This window comes from Vidua macroura, chromosome 1 (genome assembly GCF_024509145.1).
Source record: "Vidua macroura isolate BioBank_ID:100142 chromosome 1, ASM2450914v1, whole genome shotgun sequence".
Classification (NCBI taxonomy): domain Eukaryota; kingdom Metazoa; phylum Chordata; class Aves; order Passeriformes; family Viduidae; genus Vidua; species Vidua macroura.
The window spans coordinates 23,634,434-23,661,570 of record NC_071571.1 but is presented as its reverse complement, the minus strand read 5'-3'; the positions used below and the strand labels follow the sequence as shown (position 1 = coordinate 23,661,570).

Genomic DNA, 27,137 nt, shown 5'->3' with positions numbered 1-27,137 from the left:
AAGGGATACAGTATTCCAGTGGACAAGCAAGAGGATTTATGGTAGGAACGTTGATTGATTTTAATAGAAGTTATGTGTGTAAATCCATGTGCAATGAGATCACATCATACTCTAGAGAATACCAGTAGAAGTGTTTTTATCCTGAAAACACAGCTGCCCATATTTGCAGAGTCTAATTTTCCTTTAAAACAGTAGACAGCAACATTTTATACCCACCAGTTATATACATGACTTCAGCATGCCTTTCATTTTGTGCCTGTTCTAGAAATATTAAGGTCTAACCAAATTTGCAGTATAATAAAATCAATAACAGTTACAATTTGGATTCGATGACGCTGTATTTCTAAGTCTCTGTTATGGACAGTATTAAGGAATTGTTTACCAGAAGCTATCAGTTCCTACCCTATGGCACCGTGGTGATATGAATAATCCTCAATAGCCTCCATTATACTCAAAAACAGAATTATTTTTCAACATTGTATAGGTTTAAGAGCTGAGAAGGGATTCATAGTGATAAGAATAATACAGTAATTTTTTTAGACAGTGTAACAAATGCAATGTAGAAAAATATATCTTTAATAGACTTCCTAATGTAAAGTGCATGGCTATTTTAGATGATGTGGTAGGTAATGATATTGGCATCACTTACCGATATTCACATATTATGTGTTTGTGTTTTATGGCAGTTTACAAAAGAGTGTCATCACCAGATGCCCAATATGGGCAAATCATGCTGGCTGGTATATTTTTTGTCATTACTACTAATTTTGATTGTTCTTAAAGTTTTGTCTTCTTTTTTATCCCACTTTTTAATCCATGGAATTGTGCAAGGCAGGCTGTGTTTTCCCCTTTGGAAATCATTGCTATGTATTTACCAGGTAACTGGAAAAAACAGAGGTGGGTGCACTGATGTGACACCATAGACAGAATGAACAGCATTGAACACTTGCTATTAAATGCCAGACAGCAGTTGGCTGCAGGGTCCCCACATTCTCAGTGTTTTTCTAGAATACATAAATTAAAAAACTTATTCTGTTATAGCTGTTGATGATTATATGCTCTTATTGTGTTTGTACTCAGGAATGGTACATTATCAAAAACACTTACAGATAGATGGGAGATGATCTCAGAATGACCTAGTCCATCCCATTTCTTTGGAGCAGAATTAGATCACTCCCAAAAGGTGTTTAGCTCCTGTGGTTTGCCCAACCCTACACTAGAATATTTGTATTTAACTATATACTTGTCTTTAAAAGGTGTTTCTTAATGCCTAACATAGGTCTGTGCTGTAAATTAAGCCAATTGTTTCTGATACGGATCAATAAATCCGTACACACAGATCTGATAGTCAGGTTGGATGATGGGGCCTTGAACAACCTGGTTTAGTGGGAGTTAAGGTCCATTCCAACCCCCAAACATTCTATGATTCCATGATTCTGTGGTAGACCAGCATAAATCAATCAATGATACAATGTAACTCTCAGTTATTTCTACCAAAGAAAACACTGCTTCCTGTTGCAGCTGCTGAGGGGCAGCCATTCCTTATCCCCTTCATCACCTGACTGATAGGACACGATGCTGCCTCAGGGCTTTAGACATCAGTGTCTTACCAGCTCCTGGCAGTTTCACACAATTCATTTCTTCTGCAGTCAAATGCTACATAGTTTCAACTTAATTTTCATTACATTTATATTTACTGACTGACACTGGAGATCATATGTGGTCATATTTCTATTTGATTTTTTGGCTAAATATTAATTAATTTACAGTGGCACCATACTGTTGGGTAGGTTCCTTTCTCATACACCAGATTTGTTGTTGTTGTTGTTGTTTTTTAAAAATTACTACATTTTTCATTAAGCAGAAGCAAATAAGCCATTTCTCTCCAAAATGGGACAACACAGATGGCATGCTGGGCTTCTGGGTGAACTGACAATTTCCATATCACATTTACCTAATTCCCAAGTGAAACACAAAAAAAAGGCTTATTGGCTATCCACCACATAAATGCCATCTGGGCTCTGGGTAAGGTAGGTTCTTTCTGCATGACAGAAGGAAGCCACACTTGGAACATGCTTAAGAACCTGGTCTATGCATTATCTGCATTCAAAGTCTACTCCCTTTCTGTGAAACGCTGAGAGGAGGAAAATATATAAAATCTTGTTTTAGTCAGCTGTTACCAACAGATAGACTAAGCTTATTTGGCATCAGATCAGCTGAGTAAAGTCCTGTTTTCTGTGACCAACCTTCCTGATCATATCTACAATCTAAACTAAGTCATATTCTGACTAATTTTTTAAGACGTGAATGACAAAAAGATTTAGGATTATGGAAATCCTATGACAAATCAAATGGTGTGTTCTTTGAAAGCTTCCACAGGCAACATCAGTTTTCACAGCAAAAACTCTATCTCTACTTCTTTTCTACACTGAATGGAAAACAGAGATTAAGAGTAAGCATTCTGCAAATAGCATGAAGAAACTCATCTATGCAATGAGTTTATAGACACAGATGTAAATACACTTACCTGAGCAGATGTAAAAGTCACTAAAACAAATAGAGCCTAAAGGAAAAGGGGAGAACCTCACCCATGCCAAAGATTGCTATAAAGAAGTGTAGAATATAACACGAATGGGCAAGGACTGCAAATCAGGGGAAACACTTGGAAGTAAATCAAATACAGGTCCATTCTCCACCATGTCCCTCAATTGCTGGCTATTGCCAGCTTCAGGGTGGCTGATATTTCTGCCCCAGTGAGCCCCCTTTCAAAAATATCTAAATCTTGAGGCCAAGACAGATACACTTTCAGCTCTGGGCTGAAAGAAAGAGTGCCAGCAAGAGACCACAGATGGGAGATGGCATCAGCTCCTTGAGAGTTCCACCTCATGCTTCATGCCACAGGGTCCCAGGATGAACTGGCAGTGCCCATCTCAACAGACTCCGCTGGCTCGTTTCCCCACTGTCACTCTTGGTAGGGATCTGGATTACCTAGCAGCTTCCACAGTGGCACAGCCTGGGCTGCCAGCCCTGTGGCATAAAACACGCCATCAGGACCCCACCGCTTCTGACCCTGTCTGCAGCATACATACTGTATCTACCCCTGTGCAAGATCACAGGATCAGGGCTGCAGATGAAGCACCATCTTCTTGCTGTACTCTTTCACTACTGTCCTGCAGTGTGATTTTTCATTGAATGTGTTCCCTCCCCTCTCCTTCCATTTTCCTGGCTCTGGCTGCAAGCCGTTTGGTGCAAGACTGCCTTTCATCACAAAGCTGCACAGTGTGGTGCCCAGGACGGGACCCAGCTCTGAGCTAAAGCTTCAGGGAATGAGGCAAATACAGATAGCAAGCTGTTTTCTTCACAGTAGGTATACAGTTTGCCCTTGATCATCCATTGCACAGTAATCCCCAAAAGTCAACTTTCTGAAGGCAGTCAATGAAGTTCACTGGCTCTTGCCTTAAGAGCTGGATGGCAAAATACAGCTGCTGGATTCTCTCAGGTGCATTCCTAGGAATATGGAGAGACTATTGGACAAACAGGCTTGTGTTACTTGTAGGTGTGCTCTTCTCATGGCAACTTTCTTGGCCACTTTTGCCACCGGTAATTACTAAAGCTTATACAAACAAATATGGGAAAATATGTATGCTTAAACCCTGACATTATGTTATGGTTCTTTGTCCTAACAAACAATAGCCCCGCAGTATAGTTTATTACTGTAAAAACAGAAAGATACAAATTGTAAAACATAAAATTATCTGCTATAAACAAAGGCTCTGATTGAAAGAATAATAAACTAAACAATCATACTGTAATTGGCTTAGATGCCTTAATCAGTGCCAATTATGCCGTGGCTGCTCTGGTTTACAGGGATTAGATTCTCACTTAAATTAGTTAAAACATTGTGTGAATGTTAACAATTTATTTGTCTGTAAATATGTTAGTAAATATGTTAGAATTTTTATGTGTTCAGCTAAGAAGTTACATATTTAAAATATTTTCATATTTGACATTGGAATTAATTCTTAACGTTCAGTTGTATCATCTTCTCATTATGCCTATGCTTCACTAAAAGTAGGTTTAAAATATGTAGCATATATTTACAATCCATTTTCACACAGCTATAACAAGGCTAATGATAGGTGAGAATAATTATTTCCCAAGTTTGGTATTAGATGTGATGTCTGAAATAGCTTCTCAGGAATAATTTTCTATGCAGTATAATTATTACTTTTTTGTTTAGAGAACCTATTTTGGCTTGCTAAAGGGAACTTCTAAAAGTCATAATTTATGCTAACATTTTAAAACAAATTCTAAATATTCAAATTCACAATAATTGACTGATGTATCTCTACTACAATAATAGTTGGTCTCTTATCACTTCTGGTGTTTTCTTGAGGATAAATGCCTAGAAAAATGGGTTAAAACAATTGTAACTGAGAATGAAGATGCAAGTTAATAAACAAAACCTGACAATAAGACCCTAATAAAAGCAAACTATTTTCCAAACGCTTTATGAAAATCTTTTATTTGAAAAGGAAGTTTCATGTTGTTCTGCAGAACATTTCTTATAAGATTGAACTGTGAATCCCCAGCAGAACCTCAGCTGTTCCAGAAATACAGATAAAATGCACAAAGCAAAACAATACTTTGTGTCTTATCCCTTCTGAAAGTCTTGGTCTATTCATCACAATTCTTGGTATTGCCCACCACTACCAGCTTATTTTAATCATCTACTTTTATACTCATTCTGGTAATTGCTTTTTATCCATTTCCACACCACTGGCTTATTCATTATTTCCAGCAAAACAGTACAGACTTCATTTATGGAAGTGATTTGTGTACAACACATAATTTCTTTTAATTTTAATGGAGTTTAATTTAGTTTAAGTTTGAAATTTAATTCAAATTCAAATAATTCATTAAAATTTTCCATTCTAAATTCATTTCAGTATAAGTGGATTATATCTTTCTTGATTTCTCTGAAATTATAGTAATTTAAAAATAAAATTGGAATTTAAAATCCCAATTGAAAAACACAATTTCACAAAGAAAATTTTGATGTAAAATCAGAAAACTGTGATGCAGAATGAAATTTCTTCCTCTGTCAATACACATTCCCAAATTTTTGTATTTCTAGAACAAAAAATACTTTAGAATTATATAAGTGTAGAAATAGCTACAAATGGTAGTGAGAATTCATTTCATAACAGTATTTAATAAGCTTCTTAAAACATTAATTTCCAAAAATAGCTGTAAATTTCTAAAAATTAAAATACTGTCAATTTTAAAAGAAATAAGGGATTTCTTAATTTCTATATGGAAAAACTCCCATTGTTGATCAAAAATAAATATACATTTACCTCTTCTAAATCAGAAACGTTACAAGAAGCATGTTTTTTTTCACAAACACAAAAGATTAAACCTTTTTAAAGGTTATTATGAAAATATCTATAATGCACAGTGTACTTTTTCTGATTTATACCTATTCTAAAATGTATATTGTTTGAAACATCTCCTTGATTTTGAACTTTAAACCAAATGTAGTAGAATTTATATTTTCAAAGAACTCAGATAATTCAGGTAATAATTTCAGCCTCTACAACAAGTTGTTTCTAGTATCATATATTTAGGTGGTATTTATATTTAATCATGTTTGAAAATCTCTTCCTGAAATCACTTAACTTGTAGAAATTTAGAAAATTGGTTAGGTAATTTTAGAGATTTGTATAGATTCTTTATACTTTGGGAGACAGAGTAATTTGACCACTTCAGATGGGGAGAAAAAAAATAGTCACATCATTTTTTTAAAAAGTCCCTCAAAAAACTCTGAGGATCATATAAAGCCACATTAACTATGTGGCACTTTTCTGTTATAAATTCATTCCATTTGACAGCATGAGCATATAATCTTCCATGGCAATCTCTCCTGACATCACCACACAGAAAGGCAGCTAGAACACTTCTAAAAGACAGGACAATTACATATGCTCCCAAAAATATTGGGAGAATTTGGGATGAAAAGGTGATCCCCTTCCAAGGAAAGGAAAGGAAAGGAAAGGAAAGGAAAGGAAAGGAAAGGAAAAGGAAAGGAAAGGAAGAAGGAAAGGAAAGGAAAGAAAGGAAAGGAAAGGAAAGGAAAGGAAAGGAAAGGAAAGGAAAGGAAAGGAAAGGAAAGGAAAGGAAAGGAAAGGAAAGGAAAAGGAAAGGAAAGGAAAGGAAAGGAAAGGAAAAGGAATGCATATTACAAAACAAACAAAGGGAGATAGTGTACATATGAACCTTATGATGTGATTTATTTTGTCACATCTTTTAAGAACAAATATTTGATCTGTGTATTTGAATTTGTGACATTTTCACATTTAAATATTATGGGGTTTGCTGTTAACTTCAGCATATTTTTATGAAAAATCATAGACTTCAGAAGTTGATGAGGAATTTGTGATTTAAACAAAAATATATTGTGTGTATGAATTAAGTTCTTGAAAGTATGCACAGTCTCCTGCAAAAACTCACATGCCACTGTCCTTTTCCATAAAGGTGAGGGGTACCAGCCTTATCTTTTCTCTGGAGAAAATCAGGGGTCTCCCTTCTGCCCTCAACCAGTTTCCCCTCGCTGACCCTCCAGGTGCTGCTTCTAAACCTCTTAGAAATAGGAAGGGCATGAGGAATTTCTGGGGTCAGTTTTGAAGTCAGTTTTTATTTAACCTATAAGATTTCATACATGCTGGTTAGCACTGTGAGCCCAGCTGGAATAATTATATGCATCTTTCTGATATGGATTATTTTCATTTGTACAGTATTTTATATATATATATATATATATATTTTTTTTTTTTTAGTTATTCTATATCAGTGTAGAGTGCCAAGTTCTAGACATACACTTTTTGTAGCTATAAAAGCATGTAGTTAAATTACACTTCTCACTGTAAAAGGGGATTTGGGTCCACTTCTTCCCAGTTAAACCAGCAAATGAGGTGGTTCAGGAGCTGGATCATAATCATCCTTGAGGTCCAGAAGAGCATGTGCTAGAGGGTAGGGTACCAGCTGGAGAACTGGGAACTAGGCCATACGCTTTTTCCCCATGGAGACAGAGTTGATTGGTATTTGTTCTGTGATTTTTTTTTTTTTTTTTCCTGCAGTGAATTTCAGTATTTGCAGGAATTGGCTCCATACAAAATATTCTTTGCATCAGAAAATAGGGTGCCGGTGCAATCTACTCCTCTGCACACCCTGCTCTCCTTGCCCCCCTGCCCCATGCATCGCCAGCAGCAATTCTGTTGGGGCAAAGACTTTGCTGTGACTGGGGGTTCTTCAACAACGAAGTTTCTTGATGCTTCCCGAAAGCATTCACGGGCGCTTACTTCCTGCCGGAACTCTGTGCTGACTGTGAATGGAAAGTAGCAAATAATAATAATTAAAAAAAAAAGGAAAAAAAAAAAAAAAAAGGAAAAAAAGAAAGTAAGGAAAAAAGCACAGAAGAATTAGCGTTTTTCTGGAAGGGAGAAAAAAAAATTAAAAATAGTTATTTCCCATGTTGGGGTGGGGGAGACCGAAACCCCAAAAGGGTTATTTCCCAGCGCCTCGCACGCTGAGCTCTAGGAATGAGTCAGGGCTCTCAGTGCTGCCGCAGCCGGCTGAGCCCGCGCCCGTCAGCCCCGAGCGCGGCGGGGCCGGGCCGGGGCCGGGGCCGGGCCGGGCCCTGCCGGGAGCCCCTGGGGCGCTCGCCCCGGGCCATGCCTGGCCGCGGCGCTCGCGGCGACCCTTGCGGTATGCGGCTGCCTTTGGCAGGGGCACATGAAGGATTTCATTGAGTGTGAAGACAGAGAGCAGAGACAGAAAGCAGAAGGAGGCGGCTGCAGCCTTTGTAGTCGGGGAGGAATGCGGAAATGTTGAAGCACTATGTCAAACTTTTTTGAAACGGGGTCAAGTCACATTCAGCCAGCGTGGGAAAGCAAGGGAAAAAAAAAAAAAGTTGAGGAGAGGGAAAAAAAAAAAAAAAAAAAAAAAAAAAAAAGGCAGCAAGCTGCTCCTGCTCCCAGGCAGAACAGAGGCCGGGGGAGCGAGCGAGGAGCGGCAGCGCAGCGCCGGGGCAGCGGCGGCGGCGCCGAGGGCCGGTGCCCGAGCCCCGCACCGCAGGCTGCGGCCGGCGGGGCTGCGATCGTGGCGCTGCAGCTCTCCGGGGGCCGCCGGCCGCGATTTTTATTTCGCGTTTTCCTTTTCCCCCAGGCAGGGTGGGGGCGGGAGGAGCGGGCAGGGGGACGAGTGTGAGCTCCATCTGCGCCAAGGTGCAGCCCGGCGGCGGCGGCGGCAGGAGGATGCGAGCCGAGGGCGGCCGAGCCGCGGATCAGCTACCTGTGTGGCCCGGGCGGCCGCTGCCGGGACCTGCCGGAGACATCGCCATGTGAAGGGGCAGACCCCAGGCCGGCTCTCCACCCCGCCTCGCTCAATGGGAGGTTTGTGTTAGAGAGGACTCACCCCCTCCCTCCCCCCCCCCCCTCCACCCCCCGGGGCTGAGGATTATTTGGGGAACTGGTGGCGGTGCAGGCGGCCGTGGCGCACACCAGGTAACGCGGGGCGCCCATGTGCTCCGCGCACCCGGCCCCGCGGCGTGGCCCACACGCCGTCCCCTCCCCTCCCGGCCCGGGAGCCCACACCGCTCACCCGCCCTCCCCGCGGGCGGCACCGCGGACTCGTCCCTTCGGCAGCCGGGCCGGGGCAGCGCGCCCCGCGGTGCCGCCGCAACCGCCTCGGGGTCGGTGCGGGGGCGCGGAGGGGCCCGCGGGGGAAGGGGTGCCCTCAGGGGGAGCTGCCGGGAGGGTCCCCTCTGCGTCCTGACGAGCAGCGGAGCCGGGCCCCCCTCCCCGCCCCGTCCGCTGAGAGGAAGAGCGGGGACGCGGCTCTCCGCGTGTCCCTCGCCGCCACCCCCCGCCGCCTGCGGGGCGCCCGCGGAGGGGAGCTCGGCGGCGCGGCGGGGGCAGCGGCGCCCGGGGGCGGCCCCGGTGCCCCGCCGTGCCCGGGGAGGGCGAGCACGGGTAAGTTTCCACGCGGCCGCGCCGGGGCAGAGGCCCGCCGTCCCCGCCGCCACGCACGCGCGGCGCCGCTGCCCGCCGCTCGGGGGCGCCCTGCCCGCGGCGCGGGGCGGGAGGGGGCGCGGGCGGCCGCGGCGGCGGCTCGGGGCGGGCAGGGGTCCCCCCGCACAGCGGGCTCGGGCAGGGGTCCCTCCGCACACCGGGCTCCGGGTGGCCCCCACGGCGGCCCGCGCTCGGTGTTGCCCGGTGATGCTGCAGGCGGGGGACGCGGGGTTTCCCGGTGGCTGGGGCGATGCGGTGCGGTGGCAGCTGTGCAGGGAACTGAAGCCGGCGAGGCAGGCAGCCGCCTCCGGCTGCAGCCGGGGAGGAGGTTGAGCAGTGGGCACAGGTTTCCTTCAGATTGCGCTTTTCATGTCCAGCTAAGGTGTAAGATCAGCGTAAGTTTGCGGAATAGCCCTCGCGTTTTGTGCTTGAATTCCACTTAAGGGATCCCGGACTCACCTATCTGGGACTCGTTCATCCTAGCGCGGTAAAAATGTGGTGTAGGAGAGGGCTACAGTCCTGGAGGTCACTGTATCGCTGTGTTAAAAAAGGTCAGGGGGAAGGGAGGAATTGATGTGGAGCTTTGTGAGGGGAGAGGGCTTGTCCAGTCCTGCAGAAAGTGGATGAAACTGGATGCAAAAGTGCTTCTGTTCTCCAGCCTCATGCACTCTGCAGCAGAGCATGCTGTTCCTGAAGACATCTTTGACCATGCTGCTTTGCAAAGAGCTGCCAGTGACACATGTCACAGTATCCACAGCCAACACTCTTGCTAGTAAATTTGCTAAAGTGCATATTCCTGAATCTACTTCAGCACACAATGCTTCACAATGTATTATTGTCATCTAAATATGCATGTATTTCTCCTCTTCACAGGCACTTTGATTTTTATGATGTGTTCATGATCTGTTCATGAAGGGCTTAGCACAGGAGGGAGCAGACCAAGGCAGAAACCTCCAAATGCTATTATTTACTAGCAAGTGACAGTAATATAGCAAAATACATATACAGGACTCCACCATGTTAAATGAAGAAAGTTTTGAGTCCTGAAATCCTGTCATAAGTTCTTGGACGTACACTTCCTCTCACACATGCCTAGTTAGCTCTGCCATCCCCACCAGCCATGTGTCATGGGGTCATCATCTTTACCCCATTCTCACTCAGTAAAACCCCTCAGGATGCTGTTGCTCTGTAGCTGAATGCCTACCTAACCTTCTGCACAGACGTGATAACTTTGTAGTGTATCAGCCAGTCCGGGACGTTGATACATATGTCACCCTCATGGTTCACATTTTCCTTTCCACCATGATTTTGCTTTGCATGTCTGTATTAGCTTAATTTTAGCAGGTTTTGAACAATGCAAAGTCATGAAATAAACTAAACTAAACTCGCTTTTCTTGCTTGGTTTGTCCTCCAGATTTGTTTGGCTTTACACAGGCAATGCTCCCAAAGACTGTATGATAATTCCTGGTGGCCAAAAGAGGAGGCACATTGTGGCCAGTACAGAAAAGGAACAAGAACAGGAGGGCAAGAGCTTCCTACTGCCTCTCTGGCAGAGGTACCAAGTGCACAGCCTTGTCTGCATCCCAGCAAAGTACTGGTTTTCAGGAAGTAAGTGAGACTGAGAGCCACCTCGAGGCACTTGGAGAGGAGGAAGAGGACTGGTGCCAGCATGGATAAGGACAGCACAAACCTGGCTGACCAGCAGTATGAATGTGTGGCTGAGATTGGGGAAGGCGCCTACGGGAAGGTGTTCAAAGCGCGAGACTTGAAGAACGGAGGTCGCTTTGTTGCGCTGAAGCGGGTACGGGTGCAGACCAGCGAGGAGGGGATGCCGCTGTCCACTATCCGAGAGGTGGCAGTTTTGAGGCACCTGGAGACATTCGAACACCCCAACGTGGTCAGGTGAGGAAGTGGGACCACTGTCCTGATCAGTGAAGTCCTGGGTTTAATACATGAATTGGGTGAGCAAGAGTTTGGGGGCATAAAGGGACTGGACACTAGTTTGGGTTTGTGGCTGAAGTGAGCGCTAAACTGTGTGCATGGAGTGTGGTTTGAGGTTTCAACAGGCCATGGTGCTGCCTGCCAGACCTCACCTCATCCCTGTGCATTGCCTCCCACACAAACAAACACCCATCTCTAGAGGCATAGGTGTGTGATTTAAGTGTTGGAATGGATCGGCAAGGAGCCATATATATACTATTTCCTCAGGCACGAGAGAAAATGAAAAAAACCCCAACGTCTCCCTGGTTTTGTCTGACCTATTAGTACTGCCAGCTGCAGCAGTTTTTTACCAGCTTTGTTCGTTATAGAAATGGCAAGAATGAGAGCAGTAGTGGAAGGTGCATTCTGCCTTTTTAGATGCTTTTATAGAGAGCTATAGATTATGGTGTTAAAGAGAAGCAACAGCTTAAGACTTCAAGCTTTTCAAGCAGCCTTAGGGTTGAGTACTGTTTGGTAGTAATTTTCACCACGAGCTGCTGATTCTGCTACTAAGAGGGCAAAAGTACAGGTGTCAGACCTTGCTCGCAAAATGGTGGCAGTGGCCCTAGGATATCCTTTCTGTTGTGTCAGTAGCATAAATCCTGGATAAACGGTCTGTGCTCTCAATGATAAAGCTAGCCCTACTGTAAACTTTTACATTTTTCTGTAGCTAGAAACCTTCAGCAGCCTGTGAGCATCTTTTATTAAAATTACGAACTTCAAGAAGTAAGTTCCACTTTGCAGATACCCACATTGAAACTGGTCAGCCTCTTGCTGGTGGTGCTATATTAGCAAGAGTATTTCCATTCTTTCTGTTACTTACGTGCATATTACACAGCATAGGAAAACATTTTTGTACTTCACTAACACCAAGACTCTTTCAGTCTTAGAGAAATAGATACTCTAAACTCACTGGTGAATTTCAAAAATGCCTTGCACATGTAATCATCCTTTTTTGTAGGGTCTGAGATCAGGGAGTTTTTATTAGGTGCAAGAGGAAAGATGAGACAGAGAATAATATTTAAATTACAAAAGTCAATTGCTAGAGATGAATTCACTTTTGTTCATTTCAAGGCAGCGTAATGTGACAGTCTCCTTTATGTCAAAACTGAATAGGCAAAGTGTATGTGTTCTGAAATGTTGATCATGGAGTGCATGTCATCGGTCTCACTTTAGTGAGCAATGGGACACATACAGGCTGCAGCTCACACTTCCATTGCTCATCAGGCAAATCCACAATTGAGTTAATAAGCATTATCTTGGCTGGCACCTAGTAATGCCAGAGGCTTAGTCAGTATACTTCAAAAGTGGGCATCCTGTGTTTGATCACTGAATCAAGTGACTTGGTTTAGAGGAGCACACACAAAGTTTGTCCTTGGCAGTAGAGGAATAATTGGGAGTTGTCAAAATCTTTGAAATGCAGCCAATTAATTTATGGGAGGAAATGAGGGTGTAGTTGTCCAGGTTTAGGCATTTATATATTTGAAAGCTAAATCTTGTTTGGGAATAATTGAACATAATACTTAAGAATTTTTCTACCATTGACATCTTTCCATATGATGTAAAAGATCTTTTTAAGAGCTTTCTAATCTTCAGTGCAGCTAAATGATTGAAATACAGTTCTTGTTTCCAAAGAGCTATTTGATGAATTGACTATGGAACTGCAGGCTTCTTTTGCTTGATCTAAGTGCAATTGAATCGCAACAGAGCATTGCATAAATACACTGAAGTTTCAAATATTTTTACAAACTTGAATGAAAACTAATTCTCTGCATAGCAGTAATTATTTCAACCAGTAATATGAGAATGTAATTTCAATATAAAAATCTGTGAAAGTGTGTTCCAGGTCCTCATAGTGGTGTTGTAAAGCCTGTACCTTTTGCCATAAGCAGAATTTCAGACGCAAGGGGCTGGTTGGTAATGTATCAGGGTGCCTGGGACATTGGTTGCACACCTTTTTCCACAAAAAGGCAGAAGATAAGCAATTTCAAACATTATCTCTTCCAAAATGTGAGGAATGCTATTCAAAGTCTCATGTCCTTTGTCCATATTTTTAACCTGTAAGGCAGATGAGAATCCCTCTGGAGAGACCAGAATCATATCCTTCAAATGGAAAAATTATTTGAAAACATTTAAATGGCCCAGTTCTCTTACAAAATATGGTAGAAGAGTTTGAAAATTTATTGAAATTAAATATCTATTTTTTGTATTATGTAAATGCACTCAGAAAGGAAATATTATAAAAGAAGTTCTGTAATTTTAAGCAGCTGATCTAACTGTACTTATTGAATATATTGTGCTCAAAATATTTTAATTGTTTGGGCATGCATTCTGGAAACTGATATCATGGCCAGGCTAATAAATAAAAACAATTCCAAATTCATTGTCTGCATACTGGATTAAAATGTACGTCATTTTCACAGTGCTGCGATAACAGCACAGATATTTAAAACCAAATATTTTTAGGTTTTTTCTGACTATTACAAGCAACTAGCCTGAGAGAACTATGCTGGAACTGCAAATACTGTGTTGTATCTGTTACCTTTGAGTAGTGGCATGTGTGATCCATGAGTTGCTCAACGCAAACCAGCAGCCATTCAGTGAGTCAAGATTTAGACAGACTTTGGACACATGAGCTGCACAGGCCCTGTCCTCCACTGTGGTACTCTGGCATCAGCTGACAGCAGAGATCACAGGCCACATGAACTTAGGCTGAGTGTCATTTTCAACTCAAATGGTAGCCCTAGACTTCTCCAGAGAGTGCAGTAAGGATCTCAGCAGCCCAGGGCTTCTCTCTTGCCATGAAGTGGTGCTAAATGTGAAGAACAGTTTGGTAAGGAAAGACCCAGTAGGCATAGGTAGAGCTCCATGGCTTTGATGGTCATAGAACCAGGATTCAGGACTAGCAGCGCTACTCCAGCCCAGGTTTGTTATAACAATTATAGAATCACTTCCTCTGAGAAATAGTTAGAGCCAAAACTGGTTTCCAGTGCTTGGCACTAGGGTTAGAAGAGAGTTTTCTCAGTAAGGGAGAGATATCTAAATAGCACAGAATAATTGTAAACAAAATATTTATCATATTTTTCCATGCTGCTGCTTGCTAATTATGAGAGCTTTGTTTTTTGTTCCTTTGTTTGAAGTCTGTAATTTCCATATTTGTACAATGAAGAGATGCATTTTTTGCAGCAGAGTTGCTTTTGCAAAGATTGATAATGAAATTATATAAGACTTCACTGCAGAATAAAGCAACACAGGGTGCAATAAAAGCATCAAAGGGAAATACAACCTTCATCAGAATAGTGATGGTAATGAAAATCTCTGTACTGTAATGGAAATAAGGTGGACCGATCTAAAATTTTTTAAGACTGTTAAGAATAGTGTATAGAAAGGCATGGGGAAAAGGCAGTTAAAATAATTGCCATGTGCTTAAAATCCTTTCCTGTTCACATTTACCCTTTTTACAGAGCTCCTCTCTGCCAGGACACCTTACTCTATTCTATTTATTTTCACAAAACAAAGTTAAAAATAGAATCTCCAAGAGTAAAGCTTACTGTAAATCATTCTGAAAATAGCTATGTCATAGGCTTGAAAAAATCCCTTGTAGCTGGTAGGGTGATCAAGGTGCTCCTCTAGCTCACCTTTCAGATGTAATGCTTTAATAAAACTTTAATATATACAGTAGGTAAATCTGGCAAAAGTTGGTCCTGCAGTTGTATAGCTTAGTGCTGCTTTAGTTGGGAAGAATGAAATACATGTAGATGTAGACAAAGAACCAACTTTGCCAGGAATAAATGACCTATTAGATTCAGGAAATTCCTGTGTGTAAAACCCTGCTGCAAGATATCTGTAAAAATTCTTCTTGTGATTATAATGCTAAATTCAGCTGTATCTTGAATTCATTTTATCTCTCTCCTGCTGGTAATTAGATGAATAATTTCCCCCATATCTTAATCATCATGAAACTGTGAAATTGCACTCTGGAAAGGTGATATGCAAGATGGACTACTGTAGTTCTTGGCATGCTTGTTTTCTATCATATTTATATTTAACAGTTTTAATAGCATTAAGCCTTAAGCAAATTGAACAAAAATGCAAAGCTGTATATTTTGCTTCCTATCTCATAACTTTTCTTTTATAAATACAACTTCTTCGGTATTGTCATGGTTTAATAACTGTTCAATTTTTAAATAGCTGAAATTATATTGAATATGACCTATTAAAATATAATCTAGTCTGTGTTGTTATTTCAAAGGTAAGTGTCAGAGATCTTGCCATTCAAAGTGATCATAGCCATGTAAGAATTAAAGGTCTTGATTCTCTCTTTCCTGTTACTTTGCAGAGTATGTGCCCCAGCTCCTTGACTTAGGTTCAACAGAATGATCCACCTAGCTGGAAGTCTGAATCTCTTCCTCATTCTTTTTTGTATACAAATCAGTGGAGGGAAACACAGTAATTATGACTACTTGCACAATTATGCCATGTTCAAGTTTTTATGTTATTTTATATCCATTGAGGTATAAATGGCGCTATAAACTGCTCTCTGTAGCACAGCAGTCATGTCATGCTGCTTTTTCCCTGCTTTTTCAGTCCAGTGGTCCATGCTGTGTCTCTTGGTTTGCACTTGAGTGCTTGGTGGAGCCGCTCAGCTGATTGCCTTGGCAAGGCCACCTGAGTGTTGGGGAGAGAGGCTGGCGCACGCGTCACTCCCCATCCCTGCGTATGCTGACGTAAAGACCAACACTTGCTTGACCTTACTCAAGGTCCCAGAAGTGTATCAATGGCTTGGGGCTTAAAATTTCTTTTTACTTAGAAGGTATTTTTATGTGTCTTGATGTTCCCTGTCTGACCAGGTACAGCATTCAGAACATACAGTAGCAGATTATTAATACCTAGTTAATCTTTTGCAAGACAATTTGAACATGTAATTTTTTTTGCTTTTTTCTGCTTTTTAAACTGAAATTATGGGCAAACATACAGAGGGAAAAAAATTCAAAGGCAGTAGCTAATTTTATTTCTCTTCCTAATTTTTGGTGATGCTGATGTTGGCTTCTGGTTTTATTATTGTACTGTTAATAAGTTGAAAGGATGATCTTCTCAAAATCATTGAGATGTTCCATCCTGTCAAGTGAAACATTTCTATTTTAGGGGGTGTTTTTCTCTAGTGAATTCTGCTTCCTTCCTTCTTTTTTCTGCCAAGCTAATCTTAAACTTCTAGTCTGTGAGGTCATTCTTGCACATCAGCAGTGTGCTGTATTGTATGATACAATTTGTTTTTGTGTAGCATCACTCAGTATGACATCTGGCAAGCCCCTAGAGACAAAGAAATGGTGATCTTTGCATTGCTAGTTAGAAAGATTGTCTTGCACACAGAAAGAGTAAAATAAGATGCAGGGATGGAGTGGAGCAGAAGAAACTGAACTTGAAACTTGCCAAGTATTTGTGTGGCAGATGAATCTCAGCTGAGGTAGAAATGGTGGATCAGTAATGGGAAGGAAAAACTGAATGACCTTCAGAGTCAGTTTTAGTCTCACACAAACAGGATCATCTTCAAGGCAGATGTGACGACGGGAAATGCCTTGGCAAGGGAAAGGCATTTCCAGGCTGGAGAGCAGTTTTGGTCAGAAGGCAAGGGAGATCATCCGTGTACTGACTGGCCACTGCAAGGGACACTGCAAAGGTCTTGGGGACGAAGGGACTGGAGATATTGGCTTCTCTGATGGCTGGAGGGCAAAGGGAAATTTTGTGGTTGCCACTGAGCAGGGCACATAGGACTTGGAGAATTTTGTTGTCAGAGGACATTGGGCAGAGAGTAGACATGAATGTTGGCCTGTCATCATCTGCTTGCAGCCTTATGAATGAACATCTACAGGGTAGACAAGGATATTCTTGCCAGTCATATGAATAGTTTGTTAGTTATGCATGCGATGATTTAGTTTTAATACATGATCTGGCAGAAACAGGACAAGATAAGAGCATGTCAGGAAGGAAAGGTTGAGTATGGAATGGACTTCTGAGTCCTGGGAAATTCAGTTTCTGAGTGAGTACAAGAAAGACCATTTAAAAAAAGTATTTTATCTCATTCTAAATCTAAGTTTTTTACAAAAAAGCATGTTTCCAGTCTTTGTATGAGTAAATGTTAGTCATTTTAGATTATGTCCAGTGCTCCCTTCCTTCTTTAAATCTGTGGATGGCTATGTCTGTCCTGTTCTTGAAGAGATTTAGCCTTGCTGGGTCCTGCATGGAAGGGAAAACCAACTTCTTCCACCACAACCATTGCTGATGGCAGGCTCTGACTTCCGGGGAATGGAGAGGGTCCAGGATTCAAAACAGCCTTGAAAAGGTTTAGATGCCAGAAGAGAGAATAGTCCACACTTACAGACAAGGCCTGGGGTAGATTCATTAGGACTTTCCAGTTTGCTTTATGGTACTCACTTGTGGCTGAAGTGTGAAACAGAGCAGAGTGAAGAAAAGTTGCTTGCTGTCTCAGGGATTAAAAGTGCAGGCTGGACCTGGAGTCTGTGACTTAGCAAAGCACTGACTAAGTCACTCAGGTGGACTTGGTGGGATTTAAACTATTGTTTGAAGTTTAGCACACGTCTAAGTGCATTATTAAATAGAAATAGCTATGATACTAAGAATGTACTGAATTTCAAAACATCTTTCTGGATAGAGTTCAGGGACAATATACATCAGAATACGAATCACAGATACTGATTATTATTAATGTATTAGATTAAAGCCTTATTTCTAGAGAATATTTCTATTAGAAGTTAAAATGAATCATGCAGAATAAGTAATATAACTATCCTGACAGAATAGTAGAATGAATTTGACATGAGTGATTATTTGTCATTGTAATAATTCTTAGGTGATGTAATTTAGTTCTGAAGTTTTAAAATTACTCTATGAAGTTTTGTAACAGTAAGTAAAATAGAAGTTGCGGATCATTCCAAACTTCTATATGTAGAGGATTTAGTCTGAGTGGTATGAAATCTAGTTATTTTCCAGTATTGCTGAACAAGTTGATTCTTAATGATCTAACAAATTATCAGAAGGTGTGTCCATATACATATATAAATAAGCTGTGGTTTTTCTTTTAAAAGAGAGAAGATTTCTCCACTTATACCTGTTCTTCATATCTTCTTATATTCTGAAAAATACTTCTAATTATGCAGGCATGATTATTTAACAGGTATACCTTTAAAGAATTTGGAATTAATGAATAAACCTCTTCAGAATTTTCCAAGTAGTGTTTTTTCCCATCATGTACTTTGACATTTGCCATTTGGGAAACTGCTGTGTGGGAAGCTTTTGATGAGATGATCATCAAAGAATGGAAACGTGACTGTTGATTTCCGAACTCTTTTCAAAGTACCTCATTGCATCCAAAATTATTGTATTGATTTTTATATTTATTTACCCTTTACCTTTGAAAATTTGTCCCATCATTAGGAAAAAAAAAAGAAAATTGCTAAATAATTCCTTTAAAATCAGACTTTAAGTTTCTAACAACACGGTTGTGTTTTCTTTAGGCAGAAAAAGAAATGTTTTATATGAGTAGTAAGAAGCTCTTTCATGTGATGCTTTAGATGTCTTTTTAGGGTTTCAGAAGAAGATGGGTTTCTATTCTCTGAAGTATCTCACATAATTTTTAGGATGAGGTGAATGTTTCTCACACCTAAATACAGGGTGTACCAATTTGATGGTATTGGTAGAGTTGCCCTTGGGTGGGTTTCCCATGACATACCTAGCAAACAATCTATGAGCTTAGCAGGAAGTTCTGTACTGTTTTAAAAGGGTTCATACCAACACTGACTGCTTATTACTCTGAATTATCATTAACAGGTGACTGATCTTCTCTTAATAAAAGAAAATAAAAAACTAACTCAGACATGAATTCATCTTTACAGGAATTTCCCGTATTTAATGACTGAAAATTCAGTTCTAGTGTAGATGAATCATACTGAGTTTAAATGAAACCTATTGAGTTTAGACTTTTGAAACATTAGTCAGTGCAGAATATTACCTATTTTGATAGAAACAGAGAAGTGAAGTGAGAAATAGAATGGAAAAGCCTGTGTGATTTTTTTCCTCTCTTTTATGTGAAACTTTGGCTAGTCTTTTAATATCTATTTGAAGTGTGGTCAGTGTGGTAAATCGCTGTTTAGAATACCAGAGAACTCCCTTTTCCCTGAAATCAATTAATTATAAACTGAAAATTTCAGTACTTTGTTCACTGTTTCTTAAGTTAGCATATTTCTGGGAGCTTTCTGTGATCGTAATTCCTAGCTGCACTAGTGCTTTTGTTTCTCTTCATCTGTGGAGCCAGGCCTCTACTGTAAGGATAGAATTCTATCACTTTTTTTTTCCACATTTGATGTGGTATTTTGCATACAGCTGCAGAGTAGACAGTTACCTTTGAAAAGAACATTTGGCTGGTTTAATTTGATTAGAGCAAACCACCTCAATCATTACTGAACTAAGACCGTTTTCACTTTAACTTGGCTGTAGGAGTTGGGAATGCACGGACTGTGCTTAGATGTTTGGGGGAGGACTCGTTTGGGTACACAGCTACTGCTGAAGTGAAACAACCTTAGAGGACCTTGCGTACTCTGCTCTTTCCCAATAAAAAGGGAGGGCTGTGAAACCACTGAATGTCACATTTAACTTCCCCTCATTGTGACAAGGAATTGAATTCCTTTTCTACAAAAAAAATGTTGGAAATATTTAATGCACAGAAATACAGAATCATACATTTTTTAAAAATACCATGATACTAAAAACATACATAGGATATGAAAGTCTTACATTTACAACATATTTAAAACATGCCTAGCAACAGTATTTTGAATAAAGTTGTAATAAAATCCAACATATAAATAGAAATATGGTGGATTCTCATAGACACATTATATCCAAGTTAAAATTGAATCCCTTTTAATAAGTCTCAGTAAGATTCCCACTTTTTTTCGTGGAGTTTTGATTTTTCTACCCCTTCCCTCATACAAATCTATTGGGGTGGTTTTTTATGTTGCATATTAAAGATCAAATTAGATACTTAAGATTCACAGTACTATGTATTCTGTATGATTTTTGCTTTTCAATTTCTCTCACTGATGATCACATAATTTACCTAGAAAAACTCTTGTGGCTGTCTAGAATATAAATATGTCGCATAATAAATGACAGATCTTCAATAAATTGTAGTCACCTGGTGTTCTGTAGAAAATACAGTTCTGATCTTTAGGTGCCATGACTTTGTGATAGTGTATTATCATACAATATTTTAACTAGAGGATTACAGCTGAAGGAAGAGTTTCTGCTTTTTCTTGCATTATGTTCCGAAAAGCAATATGCATAGTTAGCTGTTCATCTGTGTCATCAGCCTCACACTTGCTCCTAATGGCAGAATTGCATACACATCTTCTAGCTAATCCAAGAATCAAGTTGCAAATTTAGGGCTTGAGTTTCCACCGGGGAATTGAAAGAGCTACACTGATTCAAACAGCTTTGGTTGTTCAAATCATAAAGTCCTAATGTTAAGATGAACAGAAATGGATTAGCACAGGCAGACTGTGAAGAGGTGTCCCATCAAGCATGCATGTTTGAGACTTCACCATTTAGAGTTTAGGTTCTCCAACTATTGAGTTCACCAGACTGGGATATAACAATTCATTAGGTTTTTCACTGACGTAGTTTTAGCATGTCTGCTGACCCATTTCACTCCTAATTACGCTCCCCTTTTGCACCACAAATAATTCCTCTCTAACTCAGTATGTATCCTCCGAAATACTTGATGTCTACTTCTGTGTTGTCACTTAAGCATCTTGTACAATGTTATCTCTCAAACTCCAGGTTGCATCACAGATACAGTGATTTCAGTGCAGTGTACATCTCCTTTTTTCAAGGGCAAATGCTTCTAGTGCAAATGCTTCTGGAGCTACAGTTAGAGACTTTGCTGTACAGTATTGAAGTTTATGTCTAATGTTACTAACACAGCTCTAGAACCTTTATTGCTGGTTTCCAGGTTCTTTCAGGACAGTGAAAGTCAATGACCTATATTCCTTCTCTGTGCTAGGAAGTAGATTATAAAGCGAATCTCGTTTTGCCGACTTCACCTATCAACATACTTTGTATTTGTGAACTTTATGACATAGAGATTAGGCAACATCTGCACTTTAATTAGTTTGTTGTTTATCCTTAGATAACCTTCTAGATTGTTAATGGAGATAGGCCTACCCACTGATCTTTGTGGTTTCCTCGCAGACATCTTTAATCAATTTGTTGCCTCGCTGTTTATCTCTGCTTTTTATAAAATGCTGAGCAACAAGTTTTGATCAAAGCAGTAATACCCACATCCAGACAGGTTGGAATCAATGACTGTAGTCTGAAAATTAGAATGATATGTCTCATTAAACTTAAGGCAGAGCCCAGACAAGTTAATACTTCTGCAGAACTGAGCACCTATATCTTCTCATTGCATAGAATCCCATTCAGCCTACTGCCTTTATGTTTGTAGCATAGTTAAAAAAAAAAAAAAAGCGTTACCTGGCATTTCTCAATTCTCTGTTGCTTATTATTCATATTGTCTCTATTCTTAAGAACTCAAGAAGGTTTTATTACTTTTAAATTTTATTTGGTCAGATTAAAACATTGTTTAGAGATGTCAGTTATTTCAGAAGTAAATATTTGTACAGAAGTGAAAAAATAAAGCAGTGAGACTGGAACTGAGGATCATGGCAGTACAAGAACAAGAACAGTTAGGATTTGCACAGAAGAGACAGGTAATCCATTTGACTAAAAATGAAAGGTATTTGTGGATATAGATAAATGGCAGATAGGTGAATGACATTGATGAGGGAGTTTTCTTAGAAGATATTTAAAGTATATTGGAGTATCCCAAATCAAAAGGCTGTTGTGATGTCTGTAAGAAAATACAGTTCAAAGAGTGATTGGTCTCCAGTAACCAAAGTTAAGAGTGAACAAGACTATGCTACAGAATCAAAGCTTAAGTCATGGAAAAGCGGATAATCTTCTGCTGTCCTGTACATCAATGAAAGGATATTGAGCCTGTGATTTCAGAAGAAGCTGCAAGTAAACTAAGTTCATGAAAATACTCATAAAGCACAATTTCACCACTCTTCATAGTAGACAAAGTTTAAAGACAAGTAGACAAGATTTAAAGACAAAACAGAGATAAAATAAATGAAGTAGCTCTTCCTGGAATATAAAAAAGAGAGTTCACTCTCTGCATAGCCTGAAGTGACTTTCAAGAGCTGATTTAAGAAATTCTAATAGTCAAGACACACAGTCATAGTGGCCACAATAATTAAGTCTGACATTTTTTGGACAAGGGATGGTTCCCAAACTTGACATAGTAACAATAGGCTTTAGAACAGAGAGATTAAGAAACAAGAAGTAATCAAAAATTCAGCAGTCAAGAGGAATGATATGAAAAGTCTTAGATTTGAAATGGTGGGTACTTAAATAGAGAGTTACAGCAGCACTGTTCTTGTCACTTGAATCATACACCATTCCTTGACATCCATGCTCTCTCCAGTCACTAAAATCCTGGCTGCTGTTTGGATCTATATCCTCCTCGTGGGTGCTAGATACAGCAGGACAGTTTAAGGGTATTGGGTTCTTAAACACTCTGGAGGAATGGGCGGTGTTCGAGGAAGACAACAGACTTTCTTCACCCTTTTTATGGCTGTGCTCCAGTGTATCATGATGGATTCACTAAAGGTACATGTAGCCATGCGTAACAAGATAGGGATGTGAGATAATTGTGATTAGACACTTTATTCATCTGAATATTAATAGTGTAGTCCAACTCAGTCATTCAGGGTCTCCTCATAGTGAGTGCAGAGTGAGCATGTGCTTTAGGAGAATAATTCATCCAACTCACCCTCAGTGCCCATGCTGGAGTACAATGAATTGCTCTCTGGAAATGCTCATTTGACTCTACAGGGAGCCCAGGTGGACAAGCTTGAGAAGTCGGCCCAGCGGGAGTCTCGTGAGGTTTAACAAGACCAAGTATTGGTGCTGCACCTGGGTCAGGGCAACCCGCAGTATCTACACAGGCTGGGGCGTGAAGAGATTGAGGGCAGCCCTGTGGAGAAGGACCTGGAGGTGCTGGTAGATGAAAGGCTGGACATGACCCATCCATGTACAGTCACAGCCCAGAAGGTCAAAGGTGTCCTGGGCTGCATCCAAAGCAGTGTGGCCATCAGGGCTAGGGAAGGGATTCTGCCCTTCTGCTCTGCTCTGGTGAGAGAGACCCCACCTGGAGCCCTGCATTCAGCTTCGAGGTCCCCAGCTCAGGAAGGACATGGACCTGTTGGAGCAAGTCCAGAGCAGGGCTGCTAAGATGGTTAGAAGGATGGAACACCTCTCCTGTGAGAGAAGGCTGAGAGATTTGTGTTTGTTCAGCCTAGAAAAAAGAAAGCTTTGGGATGACCTACTTGTGTCCTTCCAGTACCTGAAGGGAGCCTACAAGAATGAAAGAGAGGGACTTTTTACGAGGGCTTGTAGTGACAGAACAAGAGGGAATGGCTTCAAACTGAAAGAGGGTGAGTTTAGGTTAGATATTAGGAAAGATTTCTTTACTTTGAGGGTAGGTGACTAACTCAGCAGGTTGCCCAGAAAAGTGGTGGGTGCCCCATCCATGGAAGTGTTCAAGGGCAGACTGGATGGAGCTAAGCAACCTGGTCTAGTGAAGGGTGCATGGTAGGGGGATTGGAGGTAGATGATCTTTAAGGTCCCTTCCATCCCAAACCAGTTTTTATGATTCTAATGGAGAGTGGCCACCCACCTGTAGCTTGCTCAATCTCAATGAGATTAATGCCAGTCAGTAAAGTTTGAAGGTGAAAAGTGGAAGTGCTATTAGAGAGTTGGTGCAGTAAATAGCAGATGGCATAAAATCAAATAGGAAGTTATTTTGGGTGTAGGTGAACAAAAAGTTAGTATAGAAATCAGAGGGTTCTTGGATTACAAGAATTTAGATGGAAGATGAAATGTGTATTATAGGGGAATTTTTTTTTAACCAAAGTCTATTGTACGTGGATCGTTGGTAAGAACTTGTACAAGGCACTTGTTTTTATCACTTAGCAAAATTTATACACTTTCTGTAATAGGAGAGCATTGGTCTCTGAAATTTACTGGCTTCAGACTGTCTACTGTAGTTTGTGTTTGGAATTAAAGTGCTGATAGTAGCAGGGATGGATGGGCATTGCCTGCTTACCCTGCACCCAATTTTGAGCTCCAGGAGAAGCCATTTTGGTCAAAAATTGTTAGTGTTCTACAAGAGACAAAGTAGCTCATGATGTGTGTTGCTCATGCGGTCTACAAGTAGTTTAAGGTACCTTTCAAAGCTTTCTCAGTTGTGGTTTCACTTTTTGTCATTACTCTTCACTCTACCATACTGATCTCATAGAGGATTTGCCACTAAGTGGATTTATTATGTCATTATTGAAAAAATTTTGATGCTGCACATAGTTTCATTGCCTCAATTTAATTTTGGGCAAATTGCACGATTGTACAATTGCAAATAGTTGGAAAACTCTCGTGACTAACTTGCATTCCAGTCTGAATTATCCCAAGACCTGAGTTTTTGTAAAGCAGGATGCTATACCTTTATCTCTTGGAATAATTTTGGGGGAACTTCTATTTTTCCATAAACTCAAAACATGTCAGCCCACATTGCTCAGTAATAGCTTTCAAAATCAAAATCAGTCAGTCAATACTGCTAAAAGATTCTGCTCCATGATTTTTTATGTGAATTGTCTGTTTTATAATTTGACATAACAGGCTTGAAAACAATTTTGTTTATTATGGATCTACTAAGACAATGTAGTAGTAGTAAAGTAAATAATCTACTCTATTAAGCTGTTCGGATATGCATTACACATGTGGGTGTATGTGGAAAAGGAAAACCATGAAAATGTCAAGATTTGACTCCATTTGACTTGAGAATTACTATTTTGTAACATAGATCAGGATTGTTAGACATTTATTGCCTGTGCTTTAAAAATGTGTGAACAGTTTTCTTTTTTAAAGTGTAGAAAAAATGGAAAGGGGATATGGGCAAGTCAGGGAAAAAGCCATCCCAAAAGCTAATGGTTTTTAAAAAGTTTCATGACATTGAAAATTGGAACATGGAACTGAAATGCCATCTCACTCTTTAAGTATAATAAAATAGTACATTTTATTTAATGTGTTCTGGAAAGAGTAAATATAAATTATAAATCCTAATGTCAGTGGCGAAGAGCCCAGGCATCTTTTGGCATCTATTGGCTTAACCTCACCTGGGCAGCGGGCAACTGAACAGGGAATGTCAATGTTTAAAAGCAGCACTACTTGTTTTTTTAATAGATGGCTTTTTTCACCTCTTGTTCGCAGTACAAATACATATTTTTAAGGGCTTTAGAGAATATTTAGATGATGTGATTATGTATCTCCTTTAATACTTCTTAAAAGTTTTCAGTTCTTGCAAAATTCAAGGTCACTTCAATTTTTCTTCTTTCAAGAATGAAATTGCCATCCCTTATTAGCATTAGTCAGTCAGTTTGAGAACTCAGTCATCCCAAAGCACATCCCTTATACAAAAATATTGCAATAAATTTGTCAGCTTTTAAATGGAGGCTAGTTTTGAAAAGTATGTGGAGTTCTTGAAGTAAAACTAAAATTTTCTGAATTAACATGGCTTATCATGGCTTTTCTAATATATTGATCACTATTATTTTCACAAGCCTGAAGAAATGTTCTTTTGCTTTCAAAGATCGAAATCCATGTCACTTCTCTGCCTTCTGTGGTGAAATTGTGTGAACTGTGCTGTATTTAGATCCGTAGTCATACACCATAAGTGCTTGCATCCAGAGGTAGCCATAGAAATGAAGACTACCGTGTCTGCCTGGATTTAGCAAAAAATAAAGCTTTACTTTATATGTTTCTTCCAATGGACTTAAGACAGCTATTTGTCAGTCAAATATTTTTATAATCAAGACACAGATTCTTACGTTAGAACATCTAGATGCCAGTTGTGGTGTTTGAAAACCAAAATATGCCGGCAAGAAAAGTAGGTAAGGGAAATCATTGGATAGTTTGTTTTTCTTTACAGAAAGTCACTTCAATTCCGTGATAACTCAGAAAGCAGCTGAATGGACCTTTATAAAATGTGTGAACTAAGTCACTTCTAAGTGGAGACAGCTGGGGTCTATTTAATATCCTGTGTAAAATGGTAGAGGTCAGCTTCCTGGAGTAACTTAGGAATTTTATTTTATGAATATCCTACTGCTTCAGGTACCTGGGGTGATGGAAAGTCTCTCAAACTGAAGTGCACCATAAGGAAAAGCTCCAGGGCTGGAGCTTTCCTAGCTCTTCATTTTCTGTGGAACAGTGGGAAGCATCTTGTGGCCTGCAGTATCTACATTCTCGATGTAAATGTCTTTTGTGTGAGTGCTTTTTAATGCTGGCAACTAGTCTCAGTTTTTTCTTCCAATCTTATATTGCCATTTAGGCTTTAGGATATTAATTGAAAATCATTGAGAATCTATGAGACTTTGGAAAACAAATGATTCCCAAATGTACTGATTACCCTGAATACATGATTGTTTTGTAATTTGGGATATTTGTTCCTAAATCACTTATCTTGACAGTTTTATGATTTTTTTTTTCTCCATGCAATTAATGGAGACACATCTTTACTGTCTAAGGTCTTACATTCCCTTAATGTGTTCCCTGTACCTATTCAATTAAATTAGTCCTTGAGTTTAGAATCTTATTTTATTTCCTGCCTCCTTCTATTCCATCATGTGTTGGACATATCAGTGGAAAAAAATTATCTTTGTAGGCTAGTATCACTGGGAACTTCACTCACACAAAAGTTCAGAAGTTATATGATATAGCAATTGATGAAATTGGTAGTTTAGTGACACCATAATTAAATGTGGTGCGGTGAGCCTGAAGATTCACATTAAAAATTGTACTTTACTAATGATGTCCAATATGATTACATACTTTTCATATTTGTGACAATTTGTCTTTTTCTTGACTACTTTTTTAAGTTGAAGATAAAGACAAGCAGTA

The 27,137-nt window shown here is 40.1% G+C and overlaps 1 protein-coding gene across 2 annotated transcripts in view; it reads left to right on the top strand.

Moving 5' to 3' along the window:
- Positions 1-8,314: 8,314 nt before the first annotated feature.
- The window catches only part of CDK6 (cyclin dependent kinase 6), a 126,080-nt gene continuing 107,257 nt past the window's right edge, over positions 8,315-27,137 (top strand). The window contains exons 1-2 of one of the 2 annotated variants that reach the window (XM_053989306.1): positions 8,315-8,453; positions 10,486-10,973. In XM_053989306.1, coding sequence (XP_053845281.1) covers positions 10,741-10,973 — 233 coding nt within the window. In that variant the 5' untranslated portion in view covers positions 8,315-8,453; positions 10,486-10,740. Of the gene's footprint in view, positions 8,454-8,983; positions 9,033-10,485; positions 10,974-27,137 lie in introns of those variants that run through there. The other variant, XM_053989313.1, reaches the window with a different exon arrangement.